Source organism: Lutzomyia longipalpis, chromosome 1 (genome assembly GCF_024334085.1).
Source record: "Lutzomyia longipalpis isolate SR_M1_2022 chromosome 1, ASM2433408v1".
Lineage (NCBI taxonomy): Eukaryota > Metazoa > Arthropoda > Insecta > Diptera > Psychodidae > Lutzomyia > Lutzomyia longipalpis.
Window position 1 is genome coordinate 20,697,861 of NC_074707.1, and position 18,085 is coordinate 20,715,945.

The 18,085-nt window shown below is 39.5% G+C and overlaps 5 protein-coding genes across 5 annotated transcripts in view; 4 read left to right on the forward strand and 1 right to left on the reverse strand.

Annotated features, from left to right (window-relative positions):
- Positions 1-5,283, forward strand: part of LOC129787114 (formin-J-like) — a 7,603-nt gene extending 2,320 nt beyond the window's left edge. Inside the window, exon 2 of the mRNA XM_055822870.1 lies at positions 5-5,283. Within this exon, the coding sequence (XP_055678845.1) occupies positions 5-5,064 (5,060 nt within the window). The 3' untranslated portion in view covers positions 5,065-5,283. The remainder of the gene's footprint in view (positions 1-4) is intronic.
- Positions 5,284-7,521: 2,238 nt separating this feature from the next.
- Positions 7,522-10,804, forward strand: LOC129796845 (retinol dehydrogenase 12-like). Its single transcript, XM_055838961.1, has 5 exons — positions 7,522-8,182; positions 8,259-8,388; positions 8,671-8,841; positions 8,903-9,396; positions 10,696-10,804. The coding sequence occupies exons 1-5, from the start codon at positions 8,079-8,081 to the stop codon at positions 10,802-10,804; spliced, it is 1,008 nt and encodes a 335-aa protein (XP_055694936.1). The 5' UTR covers positions 7,522-8,078.
- On the forward strand, positions 10,620-12,372 carry LOC129796840 (retinol dehydrogenase 12-like). The gene is made up of 4 exons (XM_055838956.1): positions 10,620-11,180; positions 11,240-11,755; positions 11,914-12,118; positions 12,181-12,372. The coding sequence occupies exons 1-4, from the start codon at positions 10,988-10,990 to the stop codon at positions 12,302-12,304; spliced, it is 1,038 nt and encodes a 345-aa protein (XP_055694931.1). The 5' UTR covers positions 10,620-10,987; the 3' UTR covers positions 12,305-12,372.
- Positions 12,373-12,771: 399 nt separating this feature from the next.
- LOC129796844 (retinol dehydrogenase 12-like) lies at positions 12,772-14,362 on the forward strand. Its single transcript, XM_055838959.1, has 2 exons — positions 12,772-13,220; positions 13,286-14,362. The coding sequence occupies exons 1-2, from the start codon at positions 13,126-13,128 to the stop codon at positions 14,205-14,207; spliced, it is 1,017 nt and encodes a 338-aa protein (XP_055694934.1). The 5' UTR covers positions 12,772-13,125; the 3' UTR covers positions 14,208-14,362.
- Positions 14,283-16,384, reverse strand: LOC129796814 (zinc finger protein 660-like). The gene is made up of 3 exons (XM_055838906.1): positions 16,144-16,384; positions 15,081-16,079; positions 14,283-15,004 (listed from the first exon to the last, which is right to left on the reverse strand). The coding sequence occupies exons 1-3, from the start codon at positions 16,327-16,329 to the stop codon at positions 14,834-14,836; spliced, it is 1,356 nt and encodes a 451-aa protein (XP_055694881.1). The 5' UTR covers positions 16,330-16,384; the 3' UTR covers positions 14,283-14,833.
- Positions 16,385-18,085: the final 1,701 nt, after the last annotated feature.

Sequence of the window (18,085 nt, forward strand, 5' to 3'; positions counted from 1 at the left end):
GTAGCTGAAGATGAGAAGATTGAAACAAAAAGTCCTGTTACTGTTAAGCGAAAACGCGAATCTGCTGCAAAATCAAAAGGAGGTGCTGGTGGTAGTCGAGAACTCGTGACAACCAGTGAAGATGAGCAACCGGCAAAAAAGCAACTAACAATTCCGGAGATTCTTAGAGCAAAAGAAGCAAAAAAGGAGGCAAATACATTGAAGAAGAATGAAACTACAGAGAAAATTCGTGAGAAGACAAAAGAGAAACCTGACGTACAAGCGAAGGAAACCGAGAAGAATGAAGAGGTTTTGAAGGAAAAGAAGAAACCAGTGCCAACACCTAAATTGCGTAGTAAGAAAAGATTACGGGAAACTGTTGACTCCACTTCCCAAGAATCCTCCGTAGATGATGAAGTTGAGGAAAAGGAGAGAAAAACTCCCTCAAATATTCATCAAGTGCGAATGCCGACAATTCCTGTTGTTCCCATTGATGCTGCTACACGTGCTGAATCCCCCAAAGAGGTGCCGCCGAAGAAGGAAGCGCATCCGGAGAAGACAAAGACTGAGACAAAAGTGTCAGAGAAGGTGGTGAAAGTCGACGGAAAGAGCTCTGAGAAGGCAAAATCTCCAGAGAAACCCAAGACTGACAAACCAACAACTCCTGAAAAGGTAAAAGTGCAGGAAAAACCGAAAGTGCAAGAAAAGCCGAAAAGCCCGGAAAAACCTAAATCAACTGAGAGTCAGAAAATACAGCCAGCAGAAAGGCCGCATGAAATACAGATTATCTCAGTTACGTCACTCGCTCCGGAGGCGGCAAATTCGAAGAAAGACAGTTCAATGGATCTCCATGCTGATGCAGTTGCAAAGAAAACAAAAAAGCAAGTAATGAGGGATGTTCTGAAGCAAGAAAAGTCTCAGTCCTCTTCATCTAGTTCCTCCAGCTCATCGTCTTCGTCCTCTTCTTCATCATGTTCATCTTCGTCAAATGGGAGTTCGGCATCAGAAGAAAATAATAGTCAGAGAAGTTTGGACCTTCCAAAAAACAAGGAGAAACAGCAGCCACCAACAACGGTTAAACCGATAGAGGTAGAGAAATCTGTTATTGTAGCAAAAACCAATAACACCGTGACTGAATCAACTGTTTCTAATGTTGCAACTCCCAAGACTTCCACGGCAAAGACTGTCGAGAGTTTGAAGGTAGAAGAAAAGATGGGTGATGTGTCAATTTTTGGAAAGAAAGAGAATCAAGAAAAAGTCCCCGTGATCAAGGAGAGTAAAAAGAGTATTTGTGATGAGAAGCCCATGGATATTCCCATGACCCCAGAGAATGCAACAAGTGTTCTCAAAGTAAATGAAAACTACACGTCTAAAGCTCACAGTGAAATGCGTCCGAATGTTATTGTTGATCCAATTCCAATGGATATTGAAGTTGAAGAGCCTCCAAAGGAGGTGAAGGTGGTGTCGGAGAAGAAGGAAATGTCTCCAGAAAAACAAAAATCAAAGGAAACGGATGAACCTGTTGCTAAAAAAATCAAGACATCTCCTAAAATTAAAGATGGAAGTGATCCAAATAAAATTGTTCTCTCCGATTCGGAGTCAGAGACTGAAATTGATGGACAGAAAATAAAGATCCTGAAGAATCCACCGGAAGATCTTGTGAAGAATGTTATAAAGCAAGTTGAAACGGAACTTCCGACTCCGACGAAAGAAAGTAAGGAGATGTCTGTGATTAAGATAAGTAAAGAACAAATGGAAAGTTCCACAATCCCAGCTGTTCCGGTGTTTGATGGTGCAGAGAAGAAGGATGAAGGGGCTTTCCAGCCAAAAAACTTATTGGGACATGCTAAGCCAACTGGTGGAGGTGGTGGTGGTGGAATGAATCCTGCAGTTGCACCGAATCAACCTTCAGTTGAAGACACAAAAGCTCAACAGAATGTTGATAGAGATGCTGAAAAGTTGTTTACATCACAACAGCAGCAACAACAACAAGTACCTGCTCCAAAACCTCCAGAGCGTCTTTCAGAGGTTAGGAGATCATCCAAGGATTCTCGATCAACACCTGCATCTGCAACAAAACCACCCCCATCTGCTCAAGAAAGTCAATCATCCGTTGCAAAGAAATCTCAATCAACTGGAACGGATTTTAAACCTGAACACAAATCACATAGTCGAAGTAATAACCTGGATGCAATAAAAAGTGAAACAAGGTGTAATCCAGCAATGGAATTGGGGGGTAATCAACCGAGAAAGGATGATTCACCTAATAAGAAAGAGCACAAAACTTCAACGTCTGTTGGAACGAGCACACTATCAGCATCAACATCAACTACAACGGCAACAGTGTCAAAGGGTAGTGATGGACATTCAGTTGCCAGTAATAGTAACAGTAGCAGTACGAAGACTCAGCATCATCAGGAAAGTACAGCCAAGAATACATCCACATCATCTTCATCTTCGTCCTCCACTACGTCGTCTGCATTATCAAGTAGTCGACAGGCATCGAAGCAACAGGCACTGCAGCAGCAGCAGCAACAGTTGCAACAGCAACAGCAACAGTATCAGCAGCAACATTCAGCAGCTGCTCAGCAGAGTATTTTGGATCAGAAGGCAATTGAATTGAATAAAATGCAATTTGCCACGATGAATTCCCTGCCAAACTACCACACAACACATCCGCAGTATTGGCAATGGGAGGCCTACTACCAGGGTTACAATCCCCTTCCGCATTTGGATCCAACAACACAAAAATCCCCCAATAAATTCCACAAAGATCTCGCTTCGTCAATGGCCTACGGACATGGATTGCCGCAGAATCTCTATCAAAATAGCCTCACAATGCAACCCCAACCACCGCAGACACAACACATTGCCCCGCCAATTGTGAAAGAAAAATCCCAGAGGAGTGACAAGCAGAAGTCGTCGAAATCATCAAAATCCGATGAGAAGGCATATCAGGGAAGTGGAATGAGTGGAAGTATGGTTAGTAAGGGTCAGCAGTATTCGAATGCAAGTTCTCAGAGTATGTCGTCTTCGAATGCTTCGTCTAAATCCAAAGGGCATCATCATCATGGGAAGAGTGAGGAGAAAACTTTGGCAGCGCATATGAATGCAAATGCTGCGCAGCATCAATCAGCAGCTGCCATTATGGTTAATAGTCATCAGGAAGCAATGGCGAATCTCAATTCCCACATGCACCATCAGCAGCAGCAGCAACAGCAGAGTCATCAACAGCAGCAACAGATGATGGGGAAGTCTGAAGATCACACTGATGTTACGACGGTGACTGCGGATATAAAGCAGCATAATACACCCCCGTCTACGGATATCCCCTCAATGGGTGTCTATACGCCAGACTCAACGACAAATTCCGTGCATAGCTTGCACTATGGGCAATGTGATATTGATGTGAGTCAGTTGGGATTGGAGTCACCAACGAGTACAAGTAGTGATATTGCGTCACAAAATTCCGTTGAAAATGTGAGACCACCGAGTGTTGTACCTCAGCAGCATAGTCAACAAGTGCAGCAGCAGCAGTATTCAGATTGTTCGGTGCATCAGCAGCATCAACAAATGCAGCAGCAACAACAACAACAGCAGCAGCAGCAACACATAAATATGGTACCAACATCAAGTCCGCAGCATCAAATGGCAATGGCAGCCATGGCGGCGGCGGCAAATATGGTTCCAAGTCAGGGAATGTCACAGAGTCAATCGCGTAAGATGTCACAGCAGCATCATCAGCAACAGAGTCAGCGAAGTGGTGGGAGTGCAGCGACAAATCGGGCATCAACGCCAAAGGTGACAGCGGGGCAGCATCATAGGAACACATCAACACCTGGGGCTAATAATCAACGGCAGCAACATACGGCTACGCCACCTGTGGGGAATAATAATCAACAAATGGCCAGTCCAAATCAGGCGTCGCAGCATCAGCAGTTGCAGCATCAGCATCTCAATCAGCAAGCTGCTGCACAGCAACAGCAACAAAATTTGCAGCATATGCAGTATGGGCATATGTTGCATGGGCATCATCATCAAGCTATGACACCACAGGCGGGTAACTACATTGGTGCACCGCAGATGACGCAGAATTTCCCCGCACAATCCCCCAATTCGTATGGTTCAATGACAACGGTCATACAGCATAGGATGTCGGGGACACCGCATGGGAATTTGACAGCTCATAACCCACTATCGAGTCCACAGCAGCGCCTTGGCCCGTCGCCATCGGCATGTTCGGCAGGGAATAATTTCTACATTCAATCACCAGGGAATGCGACGCATCATCAGAGTCACACGCCCGTGCCGCAGATTGCCACGCCGACCCCATCGGCAACACCAACGCCACAAATGAGCGGTGGTGGGGGACCACCAAGTGGTGCTGGACAGGCAGCAGCGGGGAATATGTGTAGCCTTTCCAAGTTGCAACAACTGACAAATGGGCTGGAGATGATTCAACCAGGTGGAGGATGCAATACCCCACCAGCGGGAACGGTTAACCTAACCCCACCGCCAAATCATCATCCCCACGCAACGATGACACCACCCCCAACGCATTTGGTGCAACAGAACCCAGCCCGGAACATCTCAACGCCTCCGGCTTCGCTGCAATCGCAAATGGCGGCATCCCTTGGGTACCATCACAAATACTATCCGGGTAATGTGAATTCACCCGTTGGCGCGGGGAATGGGGCAGCAGCTGCTGGGAGTGGTGGGGCGAGTAGGACATCGAGGAATACAGCATCAGCTCCGGTACAGCATATGCCGTCAGCGGCGGCAGCAGCAGCAGCAGCTGCAGCAAGTCGGGTGAGTCCAAATGTGACCATAAGTCCGAATCTTATGTCACCCTATGGCACTCTCAATGGCTACCGGATGGCGGCACAGCAGTCAGCGGGTTCCGTTGCCACCTACATCACCAATTCAGCTGCAGCAGCGGGCTTCAACCCCCAACTTCCGGTGCAGATGAATGTGATGAATATGCAGAGTCAGTACCAAGATCCAGCCTCAATTCAACGGGCAGCGCAACAGAATTCCGTCTATTCGCCGTACTACATCTCACTCAATGGATCAATGCGTCGGTAGAGTACGAGATCGTCACCCAGCAATTGCTGGGTGACCAAAACTGAGCCACAGGATGTGGACAATGACGATGATGATGATTACTATGACTAAAAGAAAAGACATTCCAACTTCTCTTGCATGAGAATCAAATCAAAGTAAGCCTGTGAGTGTTGTCAAGGTGAATCCACCGCGACGCTCAAGGGCGCAAAAAAATGTTTAAAAAAAAGCAAAACAAAGAAAGGAAAGAAGGAGAAAGTCATTAAAAGTAAGAATAAGTGTTGTGGATATATTATTTTATTTTATTCTTTAAAAAAAACAGAAGTTTATTGTAAAAGAGATTGTTCATTGACGTTGGAATGTTTAGTTTAATTGCTGAATTTTTGTACAGTAAATTCTTGTTCTGAAGTAAAGAGGAAAAGTATTTTTACAATGAGAAATGTTAAGAGAGAGAGAGAGAAGGGTATTCATTGTGAAAATACTTTTCCCTGATTTCGGAGCACAAGTTGTCATTTTGTGTAATCAGTAAATTTTTCATTTGAACAGGAGAATATTTTATTTTGATCAGGAAAAATTAAAGTATAAAATTAACTACATAAATACCAAGAAAGTAATTTTTTTACGTCAACTTATGATAGAATCAAACAATTTTATTCACTTATTTTTTTCATTATAAGGACGGAGACATTTATCATTTTCCCTAAAAAGTCAGAAATATTCTTTCAAAACTTTCTAAAATTTCAGAAGAGTGGATTTTCTCATTAGCCTGTTTTGTGCTTCATCCTTAATAATTTTATTACATATTCTTTATTTAAAAAAATCATTTGAAATATTATCCTGACTGAAAAAATTATTTTAATTTAAACACTGAGAGCACTTAACTATTCATTCCAACATCAATGTTCTTTTTCTCTTTTTTAAACAAAATAGGTGAAGAAAAAACCATATTGGAATTATTTCTGCTTATTGCTGATGATTTTTTGTAAAGAAACTTTTTTTTATTGTAATATTATAAAGATGAGCATGATAAAAAAGTGTGGGGGTGGAGATTATTGTCTCTCAATTCAGTTTGTGGATGTAAATAACAGGGAAAAGTTTTTTTTTCTTTAAATCACCCTCAAGCCTTTCTCCCCAAACACCCCCACATTGTGTAAAAAGATGATAAAACGGAGCGTTTTGAAGAAATTGTGTTATGTCTTTTCGTTTTTTTTACGAAGATTATGCATTAAAAATTGTTTTTTTATTGTATTGTATTGATTAAATTATTGCCAAAATATTTTTTTTTGTATTTTTCCAACTTGTCTTTGTTTATTGATATCACTTTGTGGATTTTTTTCATGTAAAAAATCTAATTTATTTGTCTATAAATAATTTTTTTTATTAAATTATAAAATTGAAGATATTTTTTTCTTGTCTTTGTACAAAGGAGTCAAATTTGTTGATTTGTAAAATAAAAAAAAATGAAAAGAAATTTATATATTTGACGGAATAGAGGAAAAAGGAAAAACTGTCTCCATCGATAAGTTGGTAGTAAACGTAGTGAAGATGAAATTAATATATAAAAATACATAAATATATGTGACTTGTTTAAAAAGAAAAAAGATAATAATTTTAGAAATGAACAAAGGAGTGTGGAAGAAGCACGCAAAAACATTAAAAATTAACTATAAAAAATCTCTGTATGTAACAGAGAGGAATTTGTTGTATATATAAATATAAATACGGTATTTAAAGAAGAAGAAAAAAATGTAAAGTCTACTTAATCTCTAAGGCAAGATGTTAGTAAATTAATATTTTGATAAGGAATTAATAAAAAAAAGGAAAAATAGTTGTCATCAAGAGAGGAGTTTCTTTTGTTTTGTTTATTATGTGATTATTTGTGGATTTGGAGGAAGAAGAAATCGAAGGAGATTATCCAAAGATTCGTTCATCCGGAACTCGTTAAATGTCGAAGCATCGATGAGTCAAACTTGAAGAAATCTTTATAAACCGTTGAACAGATCATCGATGCTGAATTTAGAATTCCTTTGATGCATATTTACACAAGTATCAGAATGTTAAGAAGCCTGAAAGATTGAAGAAAACGTCCCAAAAGGAGTTTGATGCTACTTGATGTGATGAATGAAGGACTTCCCGTTGAATATCATTGGCTAGTATAAAGAAATGATCTTTAGCTTGTTTCCAATGAGCTTCATCCTGCTCTACAACTGCAATAGGAATCATCTGGTGGTTCGACATCATCTAAACCTTATCAGCTTCAAGATAATCTCCGAATACTTTTAAACTGACACAGCAGATACATCCAGAATCCCGAAAAACTACAGCAAAACAGAAATCAGGCTTAAATGTTATTCAGGAGGAAGGTTTAGGAGTTAAGCAGTGATTTCGATTCAACAAAATTGCTAAAGGATCGTTGTTCTGTGAGGATGAGTTCTACCTGGCTACAGAAATATACTTCAGAAGAGGCTGAGGTATGTAGGTAAGTAGTTCAAAATTGATTGTTCTGTCCTCTAATCTATCATAGCCCAGGATTTTTTTAAAAGTTTTTTTTTTTAAACTTATCTAGTTAAGTAAATTATCTAGCTAAGTTTAGCTAAGTATTTCAATAAAATTATTTACGATTTTTTCTGCTTTTATCGCTTTGATAGTCTTGAAAAATTTTTAAATGTTTTTTTTTACGTTTTTAAAGAACATAAAGTCTCCAAATATGTTGTTGAAGAAGCAATTAAACAGTATGTTCATCATCTAATTCCATCAAGGTGCTGCTGATCATAAAAACCCCAAGAACTACATATTAAATGAAACATAATATTCTTTTAATAATTTCTTTTTCATTCAATAAACGTGCCATATAATAAAAAAAAAACTGAAGTTCAAGAACTTCCCCCGTAGTACTGCAAGGTTCTTACTGTGATGCACAATAAAGTTGTGTGTTGTGGGGGAGGTGCACAGGAAGTTCTACGATTGAGAGGGAAGTTCTATAAAGCTGACGCGTTAGCAGGAAGTTTCCATCAGTTGGTTAGCAATTCTCAAAAGAAATGGGTTTAGATTTTCTCAGCTATGTGAATGCCGAGGTGTGGATCATCTTCGGAGCGGCTCTGGCTACATTTCTTCTGCTCTTTGTGATCCTCTACAACATCCGGTGAGATTTATTTCTACTTCAATTTGCTATCCTTGCTTTTGATCTCAATTACCCTGGTTTTGGTTTCCTTTTGCAGGCAATTCGCCCAGGGAGGACAATACAGAAAAAGTCACATTCGCATGGATGGAAAGGTGGTGATCATTACAGGAGCTAGCTCGGGAATTGGCTACGAAACTGCTCTGGATTTAGCAAGACGTGGTGCCAAGGTAAGCATTATAATGTGCAAGAAATAAGGAAATTTCCTTCAATGCTGAGTGATTCAGTGCAAAGTGGACAAAGAGTGATGTGCTCAATCATGAAGTAGTGGTGTGGAAAAGAGGTCGAGGACACCTCATCAGGAAAAATTCTATAAAAAGTGTATTGAAAAAAAAAGTTTAAAAGAAAGTTCGTGCGTGTTTCGTAGTAAAAAAAAATATATAAAAGAGAATATGCCCTGTGGCCAGGAAGAGCGTAAAAAATGACTGAAATTTCCGACTTCAATATTGCAGATTTACATGGCGTGCAGGAATTACGAAAAGGCCGAAATAGCCCGCCTGGAAATCGTCCGGAAGACCGATAATTCCAACATTTTCAATCGAACACTGGACTTGGCGTCATTTGAATCCATCCGCAGCTTTGTGAATACCTTTCTAGATGAGGAGACGCGCCTGGATGTTCTGGTGAGATGCAATGCCTAGAAAATCTGATCATGGGCTAAAGAAAATACTTTTTATCATGCAGATCAACAACGCTGGTGTTTTCTTTGCCCCGTATTTATTGACCAAGGAGGGGCATGAGATGCACTTTGGGGTCAACTACTTGGGACACTTCCTCCTCACACAACTCCTCTTAGATACACTGAAAAAATCCGAACCAAGTCGCATTGTCAACGTTTCTAGTTACTTCCATCAATTTGGTCACATCAACAAGAATGACCTGGACAGCAGGCAGACCTATGACAGGACTCAAGCGTACAGTCAGTCAAAACTGGCTCTCATTATGTTCACCCGCTACCTGGCACATCAGCTCCGATGCTCGCGGGTCACGGTGAATGCCGTCAATCCTGGCTCCGTGCTGACCAACATCACGCGCCACATGCGCATTCATCGTCTAGCCCATGCCGTGGGTCCCATCCTGTCGACATTCTTCATAAAGACACCCCGCTCGGGTGCTCAAACGTCCATCAAGGTGGCCGTTGAACCTAAAATTGAGTTCATCAGTGGGAAGTATTACAGGTCAGTGTTCATTTTACCCTCCTTTTTCTTTACATTTTTTACAACTGTTTTTGTACCTTTTTGAGCTTAATTCGAGTTTAAAAATTAAAGAAAAACTCTGAGAAATTTTATTTTATCCCCAAGAGAAAATTACAATTATTTCATAGAAATTAGAATATTTTTTAAGGGATTTAAAGCCGAAAGAAGCACAGTTACACAGTGGAGTAATTGAATTGCAAATCAACTATATTTTAGATTTCTTAGTGTTTCTGATTATTTTAAAATTCAATTTCTTAGAAATGTTTTCAGATTCTTTTTTTTTTTTGGACAAGTTTGAGGGATAAAAATCAGGAGGAATAATTTAATATTTAACGAATATTTTAATACTTTACAAATATTAGAAATGGGGGGAATTATTTTTTTTTGAAATGGCTTTAACGCGACAAACTGAATACCTACATCTTAATAATGACAAATTTTATTTTATAAATTCATTAAAATAAGTCTCTTGCTCAATGCGCATAATGGTCCTTAAATGATCCCACTTGGCTTCTTAACGGTTAAATATTTTACTCATTTATCGCTAAGATTAAGTTATCGCATAAATTCCCTATCTACCTTTGTCATTGATTACCTATACGTGTTATATTCTAACTGGGTGAGCTTTTTCTCGTGCTGATGCAACAATATAAAATTGATAGCTTATCAAATCTTCTTACGTGTTTTAATTCCTAACTTTATAACTTTTACAATTTATTAACAAAACTTTCTGCCCTGAAAATTTTTTTTTTGCATTTCAAACGCCTCACAATGTGAATAATAGAAAATTCAGTATTAATTCAATTTCTTTATTATATCAGCGTGTATAATTTATTATTAATTCAAAGCGCAATTGCAAGTTATTGTTACACTTTTGATTTCTGCACAAGAAGGTGAATCAGCAGTTTATGTGAATCATGAGCGTCGCACTGAAGATGATCATTATCTAACATTCATACTCTTGTTTTGCCCTTTTTGTTCATTCCCATGGAATTAGTAATTTTATATAGTTTTGCTCTCGGAAAATTAATGAAGCATTTAGCACATTTATTGTGTGAAGTTTTTTTTTTATTCAACAATTTGCTGTTTTATTGAAGTATGAATTTTTATGATTTCTGGATGATCTTCATTTATGAATATTTCGTCACAATTTATCAAGGACGTCTATGCGATAACTCACGCCGAGACTCATGCAATAATCAATTGAACTTGGCATTGTGACATAAAATCTCATAACATTTATGCTACTGTGTGCTTTTTATTCTCGGTGTCTCCCAACAGTGACGTGAAGGAGGAAGAAGTGGCCCCTCAGGCTAAGGATGAGCAGACCTCCGAATGGCTGTGGAGTGAAAGTTTGAGACTTACAGAGCTTTGGGATAGAAATGTTTAATTAAAGTTCATTTATTTGGACAATTTATGTTGTTTTTAAAAATGTTTCTTTATCAATGATGCGGGAATAATTTTTTTTATCAGTTCTATGGGAATTTATCAATCCAATGGTGGAAGATTAAGGTCTTCTATGCTACTTTTTCATTTTCTGCGCAATCATTTGTGGTCTGAACATTGAACTGTGATGGAGTTTTTGAATTTTTCCGAACCCTTTTCCCTGCTGCGGGAATATTTCCCACTGGAGCGATTCCTTCTGGGAGCAGGAATTGTCGCCGTGGGGATGTACTTCATTCGACGGTACGTTGAGGGTGGACAATTCCGGAAGGATCACGTGAAAATGGATGGGAAGGTTGTGATTATCACAGGAGCCAATACAGGTTAGAAAATCCCTTCTTTGGGGGTTTTTCTTCTAAACGAAGAATTTTCTTTTTCCCAGGAATTGGCAAGGAGACAGCTCTGGATTTAGCAAGGAGAAATGCAAAAATTTACCTAGCTTGTCGTGATCGAAAACGCTGTGAAGCTGCCCGGCAGGAGATTATTGCTGAGACAGGAAATACAAAGATCTACAATCGTCAGCTGGATTTGGGTAGTTTGGCATCTGTGCGGGAATTTGCAGAAGCATTTGCCAAGGAGGAGAAGCATCTGGATGTTCTCATCAATAATGCTGGAGTTTTCTATCTGCCACACTCAATGACTGCAGATGGATGCGAAATTCACATGCAAGTCAATCATTTGGGACACTTCCTGCTCACACATTTACTCCTTGACCTTCTGCGGAAAGCTCCACAGGGGAGGGTTGTGAATGTCTCTAGTCTTGCTTATGGGAATGCCAAGATTGATAAAGATGATTTGCACCTGCAGAAACCAAAGAATTTTACCAAATGGAAGGCCTATGGGAATTCCAAGCTAGCGCAAATTCTCACAACGCAACGTTTAGCAGAGGAGCTCAAAGGTAAGGCAGCTCTCATTTTGAAGATTTACTAAATGATAGCTTTCCAGAAGAAATTCGTTCTCTATCTGGGAAGCTTCAAATGTCTTTAAAATTCCTTCACCTTTTCCTCAAATATTTTGTTAGGTATTTTAATTAATAAAATTTCTCAATTTTTTCAGGGACAAACGTGACGGTTTACAGCCTCCACCCGGGAGTGATTTACACCGAAATTGGGCGCAATATGTCCATCCCGAAGATCTTGGAATGGCTTCTCTATCCCCTCATGGTATTCTTCATAAATAAATCCCTCAAATCAGGAGCACAGACAACTATTTGCTGTGCTGTTGATCCCGATCTGGCCACAGTGTCCGGAAAGTACTTCAGGTGAGTTTTTATTCTTTTAATCTTTAATTTCTTCCCTTTAATTTGTGGTTTGTGACCTTTAGTGATTGCAAGGAGGTGAAGTACAAGAAATTAATGCGTCAGGCTAAAGATGAGGACACAAAGGATTTTATCTGGCGAGAGAGTCTTCGTCTGGCCAAGATTCCCAGCAATTTTTCATACAAATAATCCTCTCTTATTATTTTGCCGGATTTAATCGTTAAAAAGTCATTAAAAATCATTTTTATTAACAAGAATTTGTATATATATTTTTTTGTTTACTTTGAATGATTTTCGGGAGTTTTAATGATCAAGCCCGGGAATCAAAATATGAAAAATCACGATAAATTGCTTTTTCATTATCTCAATAGAATGTGCTCAAATTAAATAAAAATTTAATGTAGATAAAATATTTTAAACATTTTTTAGGAATAAAGGATAAGACAATTTTCTAGGCAATTCAAAGTCCCCAAAAAATTAACAATTAATGCAAAATTCACTTTAAAAAATCAATTTAATAATTACAAACTAATCTTAATTAATTAAAGAGTGGGAGAGAAGCGCAAGCACCCCCCACGAATACTTCGCTCCGCGCTCAAGAAAGGAGGAAATGATACCACTACAAGACTAAATTGCATGAAATGAACTTTTATTATTTTTTTGTGTTTCCGTAATTTTATTTCTTTCATATAAAAGGTAAATTTTATACATTTAGTACGATAATTTCGCTTTACTCTAAAAGCTGCTCGTTTTGCCCCGAACAAAGAGAAAAATCCGGAGAATTTATCAAAAAACTGAACCTTGTGATATAGTGTATAATAGCAGCATTAATTACCCCGTTAATAGCTCAATCTCTCTCATTGTCTCTTTCTGTTCATCTCTGAACTATGGCACAAAAAATCCTGGTATCAGAGAAGAAGAGCTAATTTACTGTATTGTCGTGACTCGCAATTTGTGGATAAGTTTGTGATTCAATTTCCTGTGAATTTTGTGTGGAAAATTGTGTGAAAATGCTCAATCAGATCACGAAGACGATCTCCTTGCCATTTTGCATAATTTGGTCAATTATTGTGGGTACCCTGAAGAGATCTTTTGCCCCACTGAGGTGAGAAAAAAAAACTTTCTCTTTTTGTGATCGCCATGAATCATGTGGCTCTTCCACTGTTGCAGAACTTACGTTCAAGGAGGGCAGTTCCGGAAGAGTCATGTCCAGCTTGAAGGGAAAGTCGCCGTGATCACTGGAGGACCTTCAGCACTGGAGATTGCCGTAGATTTAGCTCGAAGGGAAGCAAGGGTGATTATTGGGGTGAAAAATCCCAAAGACGACGCTGAAAAAATCCTTGAGATAATAGCTGATCGCACTGGGAGTACCAATGTCCACATTGAGGAACTCAATTTAGCCTCATTTGACTCTGTGAGGGGATTTGTGAAGAAATTCCGAGAGAAGGAAGAACGCCTGGATATTCTGATTAATTGCTCCAATACAGCACCATTTGGAAAGACCCCAGAAGGCATTAAATGGGCAATGATGGACAATTTCTACGGACATTTCTTGTTGACGCTCAATCTTCTGGATGTTCTGAAGAAATCCTCACCAAGTAGGATTGTCATTCAGACCAGCAAACTCCACGGACACTCAATGGAATTCTGGAATAAGCTTCAATGGTGGAATCTTAAGGATCTCTGTCATTTCTCGGGGTACTTCATGAGCTCACTCTCCAACGTTATCTTCACACAGCTCCTGGCCAAGAAACTCACCAAAACGGGGATTACTGTCAACTGCTACCATGAGGGCTATACAGCACAGAGACTTCTCCCACAATGCCTCCTGAGATTCCTCAACCCGACCTTTTTGGAATTCTTCTTCAAGACTCCCCGTTCAGCAGCACAAACAGCCATCTGTCTGGCTGTTGATCCGGACCTTGCCGAAGTTTCAGGAAAGTTTTTCAGCGATTGCAAAGAGATGGAAGTCTCCAAGAAGGCTAATAACACGGATGCAGCTAAATTCATCTGGCAGAACGCCCTTCAAGTTACATCCACAAGCATTGAGGATTTGGAGATTACCAAAAAGTTTCCGGAAATTAAGGATTGATTGATTGTTTTTTTTTCTTTCTTTTAATATTAAAATATCAGGGAATAATAAATTTGAAAAGAAAATAAACTAATCTGTGGGAAATTATTTCTTGTTAATTAAAAGGAGAAAAATTGTAATTCTTACAATAAATAAATAGATCTCTGGGAAAAGGAGTTTATTCGTTTTTATATGGCTTAAACTCTCCTTCGAAGCTATCCGAATAAACTAAATTTTATAAAAATCTAAGATTCCGAGATCGTTAAAGAAAATTTTCATTTTCCAAGAATTAAATGGAAAAAGCCATTAAATGTTTGTTCATAAAACCTCTATTAAGTTTTTTATCTCTTTCAATATGCATGAATCATGCTTTGAAAGAGACAAAAAATACAATGATGACGTCATTCTGTTCATTTTTGAGTAAATTTCTTTGATAGCTTTTCTCAACTGATCCCAGTGAAAAGGATCTTTGGCAATTTCCTATCTCTTTTTAATCTTCTACATAATTGCGACAGCTCTGAATGTTTCTTGGAAGGAAGTCAAGACCTGTATATCGATGAATAAACTCCTTATTTCAAGATCTACGAAGGAAAAATTATAATGAGGGACTAGCTGGGCTAAAGGATGTTTCCTTGGGGATGGATATTTCAGGCACTAGGCATGATTTTGTGGTATCCTATTTTGTGAACTTTCAGGCGATATTTGCTGTTAAAGAGCTTCCCACAAATATCACATCCGTGCTGATTGAACTCCTTGTGACGCCTCAAATGTCCACGGAAGCTTGCCCTGGATTGCAAACGTAGCCCACAGATATCACACTGAAACAACAAAAGCCATAAGAAAAAAAAAAGAATTAATTGGCTGATTAGGGAGGATCTTTGGGTACATCCTCACAGGGTAGGTTTTGCCCTGAATGTGAACATCCATGTGGGCAATCCTCATGCTGGCCGTCTTGTAGGTTTTACTGCAGATTTTGCATTTAAAAGGACGCTCATTGGTGTGCGTTCGCATGTGAATGGTCAAATCTCCGCGGTAGCCGAACCCCTTGCCGCACACCTCACAGATGAAGTTCTTATCATTGGTACACTTGAGATGGAATTGCAATGCCTTCCGGTTGAAGAAGGCTTTATCGCAGTGCGTGCATTTGAACTTCCTTTCAGTGCACTGAAATCTCACATGTCGCCGGAATACCGTGTAGTCGTCAAATGTAGCTGGGCAGTATTCGCATTTATGCTGTATCCTCGACACATGCTTCCGACGCATGTGGTAGCTGAGTCGTGCAAATGTTCCATATTCCCAACCACATTCCCGGATGGGACAGATAAATTTCTCCGAATGCTGAAAGACGTGCATCTTCAGCTCATCCAAATGGGAGTTAGTCTCTGAGCATATTCCACATGTATAGGCACAGGGATCGAAAACGTCATCATCTTGACTTCGTGATGATGCATTCACATGGTCAGGGAAGGACTGAAAGTGTTTAGATAGACCCGAATCCGTCAGGAATATCGTGTGGCAGGAATGGCATGGGAAGAACTTGACATATGTTGAGACTAAATGGGTGGATTCGTGGTACTTCATGTGGGATTCCAATTGCACTTGACTCTGGAAGCATTTACTGCACGATGAGCAGAAGAATTCACTGCTTTCCTGATCATCAACATTCTCCTCTTCTCGATCAGTGTCTTCATCTTTAACCTCTGGAAGCTCGTTTTTGTCTTCTTCTTCTCCTTCTTCCTCCTCGGTGATCTTTTCTCTCTTTTCCATTGCTTCAAGGCTGCAGATGAAATTCCTCTCTGCTTCCTGAGCCTTAACTTTGAAGCTCCGGAAATCCACAATGCTACTCACGCACCTTTGACACACATTCTTGGGCAATTTATCTTCTGGATGAATCTGAAATTCCCATCCACATCATATTAATTTAATTATCCTACAAAGGAATAATCCGGAAACTCACAAAGAGATTCAGGGTGTAGGCAGCAAGATCAGAGATTTTCACACCCTCACCGTCATCGCTCGTCTCCAGCATCAGCGTAGAGAAGACACTGACAAGCCCTGTGTTCATCTCTAGGCAGACGCGACAGACACTGTCCACGTAGTTCTGTGGCAGGAAAACATTGCCAATCAAGGATTTCTTCTCCATGACCCCTTCGGGATTGTTTTCAAACAAACATTCCGTCACTTGTATCAGCACTTGTCGTATTGGGGTTTATGCGACAAATGATAATGCAGAAGACGATATCGTAATGCAACTGGCATGCTAGTAAAGCCAATTCAATTTTCCCGCGTTTTTCACCGAACTGCAACCATAAAATGGATGAGCCAAGAAAATGAATGGAAAGACATCGGAAAAACTCAGGGAAGTTGGAAGAGCGAAAAATGAACTTAAAAGCAGAAAATGAACAGTTTTTCTGAGAAAAAAACACACAACTACCATCCTGTTGAAAATTTCCGTTAAGCGACCATTTTTTATGGAAAAAAATCTAAACTGAAAATTACATCAAAGCGAGGAAAACGAGGAAAACAGAAAATCAAAAAGCTGGAACAAAAATTGCATTTTATACACAGAGAAAATATTTTTTTCGTACTTTCGACAAAATATTAGTCAATTGAGAAAATTGAGATTTGGAAATGTGCAAAAAAAGTGAAAGAAACATTTTCTTCAATCGCTTTAATTTTTATAAGTATTTCTTTATTAGTTCAATGCATTTAATTAGTAATAATATATTAAATTCTGTGAGTGAGAAAAAGTGAACTGAATGTATTTTGTGGGAATTGATTGCTAACATTGTGACTTTTATTTCAAACTACCAACTTTTATACATTTTTTTTTATTTAATTGATCCGAGAACACACCTCGAAAGTTCCACCGACAATATTCAAGACTTCAATGTCAACAATCAGCATGGTGGGGTGAGCCTCAACAGACAATGAACCCTTGCATAGTTTTATGCTAAAAAGAAAAAAAAGATTATACCTCTGCATTAGAAATCAACTACTGCATCACAGAACAAATAATTGCCAATTTATCGTTTGTTAGCATTTTAGCACTCTCGCAGAAAGAGATTTTTCTTTCACCAGCAGTGGTGCATTTTGTCCACACTACTAAACTAAAAGCCTTGAGCCCCAGCCAGTGTCCCGCACTCTATTTATTTAATATGTGGTGCAAAAAATTATTCTTTGGGCTCTCTGCACCTTCGCGGGCCATTGACCAATGTTCAATATACCTGCTAATATGCGATTGACGGCAGTCAGTTGAGCTTGCGGCGTGCAATCGTGTGGTGTGGTGCCTGGAAAAAAAAACTAACAATAAGTCGTTGATAAGCATTCTTGAGAATGAAGATTTGTTTGGTGTTAATTCTTGTCTGCCTGTGCTCATCCGTGGCCATGGAGGAATTTCCTTTGAGGCGTTCCAAGAGAACAGCGCATTTTCTGCTTCATCAATTTGCTGATATTCTCGGGTACGACTTGATTCCCAAGGCGGCTGTTGTGACGGATATTAGATCCCGCCTTGGATTGCCACCCTTGTCATCATTGGCAGAACTCCAGGATTTGATGCCTCAGAGTCAACAGACACAAACTCCACCAATGAATGCAACAACAATGGGCACGAGCACAACAACAACTCGTTCCAGCAGCAACAGTACATCATCTCAAGTTTCAACAAGAAAACCAAAAAAACTCAGAATTTCCGCAACTATTCCATCAAGCTCTGAAGGTCCCATGAGGCTGCCCTTAGCACTGAACATTCTCAACAGACTACAACCCACAGTGCCAATTGCTAATCCACCTATTCCACATGAAACAACCACAATGGGTGTAGAGATTGAAAGCTCCAATGCAACATCCGAAGAAGTGCTATCGGAACCATCAGCTGAGGCACCCTCAGTCAATGCAGG

Coding starts and splice junctions, on each gene's coding strand:
- LOC129796840 (XM_055838956.1), top strand. CDS start 10,988: ATGGAGTTTTTGAATTTTTCCGAACCCTTTTCCCTGCTGCGGGAATAT. Junction 11,181..11,239: donor TATCACAGGAGCCAATACAG/GTTAGAAAATCC, acceptor TCTTTTTCCCAG/GAATTGGCAAGGAGACAGCT. Junction 11,756..11,913: donor TTTAGCAGAGGAGCTCAAAG/GTAAGGCAGCTC, acceptor CAATTTTTTCAG/GGACAAACGTGACGGTTTAC.
- LOC129796844 (XM_055838959.1), top strand. CDS start 13,126: ATGCTCAATCAGATCACGAAGACGATCTCCTTGCCATTTTGCATAATT. Junction 13,221..13,285: donor AGATCTTTTGCCCCACTGAG/GTGAGAAAAAAA, acceptor CCACTGTTGCAG/AACTTACGTTCAAGGAGGGC.
- LOC129796845 (XM_055838961.1), top strand. CDS start 8,079: ATGGGTTTAGATTTTCTCAGCTATGTGAATGCCGAGGTGTGGATCATC. Junction 8,842..8,902: donor AGACGCGCCTGGATGTTCTG/GTGAGATGCAAT, acceptor TTTATCATGCAG/ATCAACAACGCTGGTGTTTT. Junction 9,397..10,695: donor ATCAGTGGGAAGTATTACAG/GTCAGTGTTCAT, acceptor GTCTCCCAACAG/TGACGTGAAGGAGGAAGAAG.
- LOC129796814 (XM_055838906.1), bottom strand. CDS start 16,329: ATGGAGAAGAAATCCTTGATTGGCAATGTTTTCCTGCCACAGAACTAC. Junction 16,080..16,143: donor CCTACACCCTGAATCTCTTT/GTGAGTTTCCGG, acceptor TGGGAATTTCAG/ATTCATCCAGAAGATAAATT. Junction 15,005..15,080: donor TTCAGGGCAAAACCTACCCT/GTGAGGATGTAC, acceptor TTGTTGTTTCAG/TGTGATATCTGTGGGCTACG.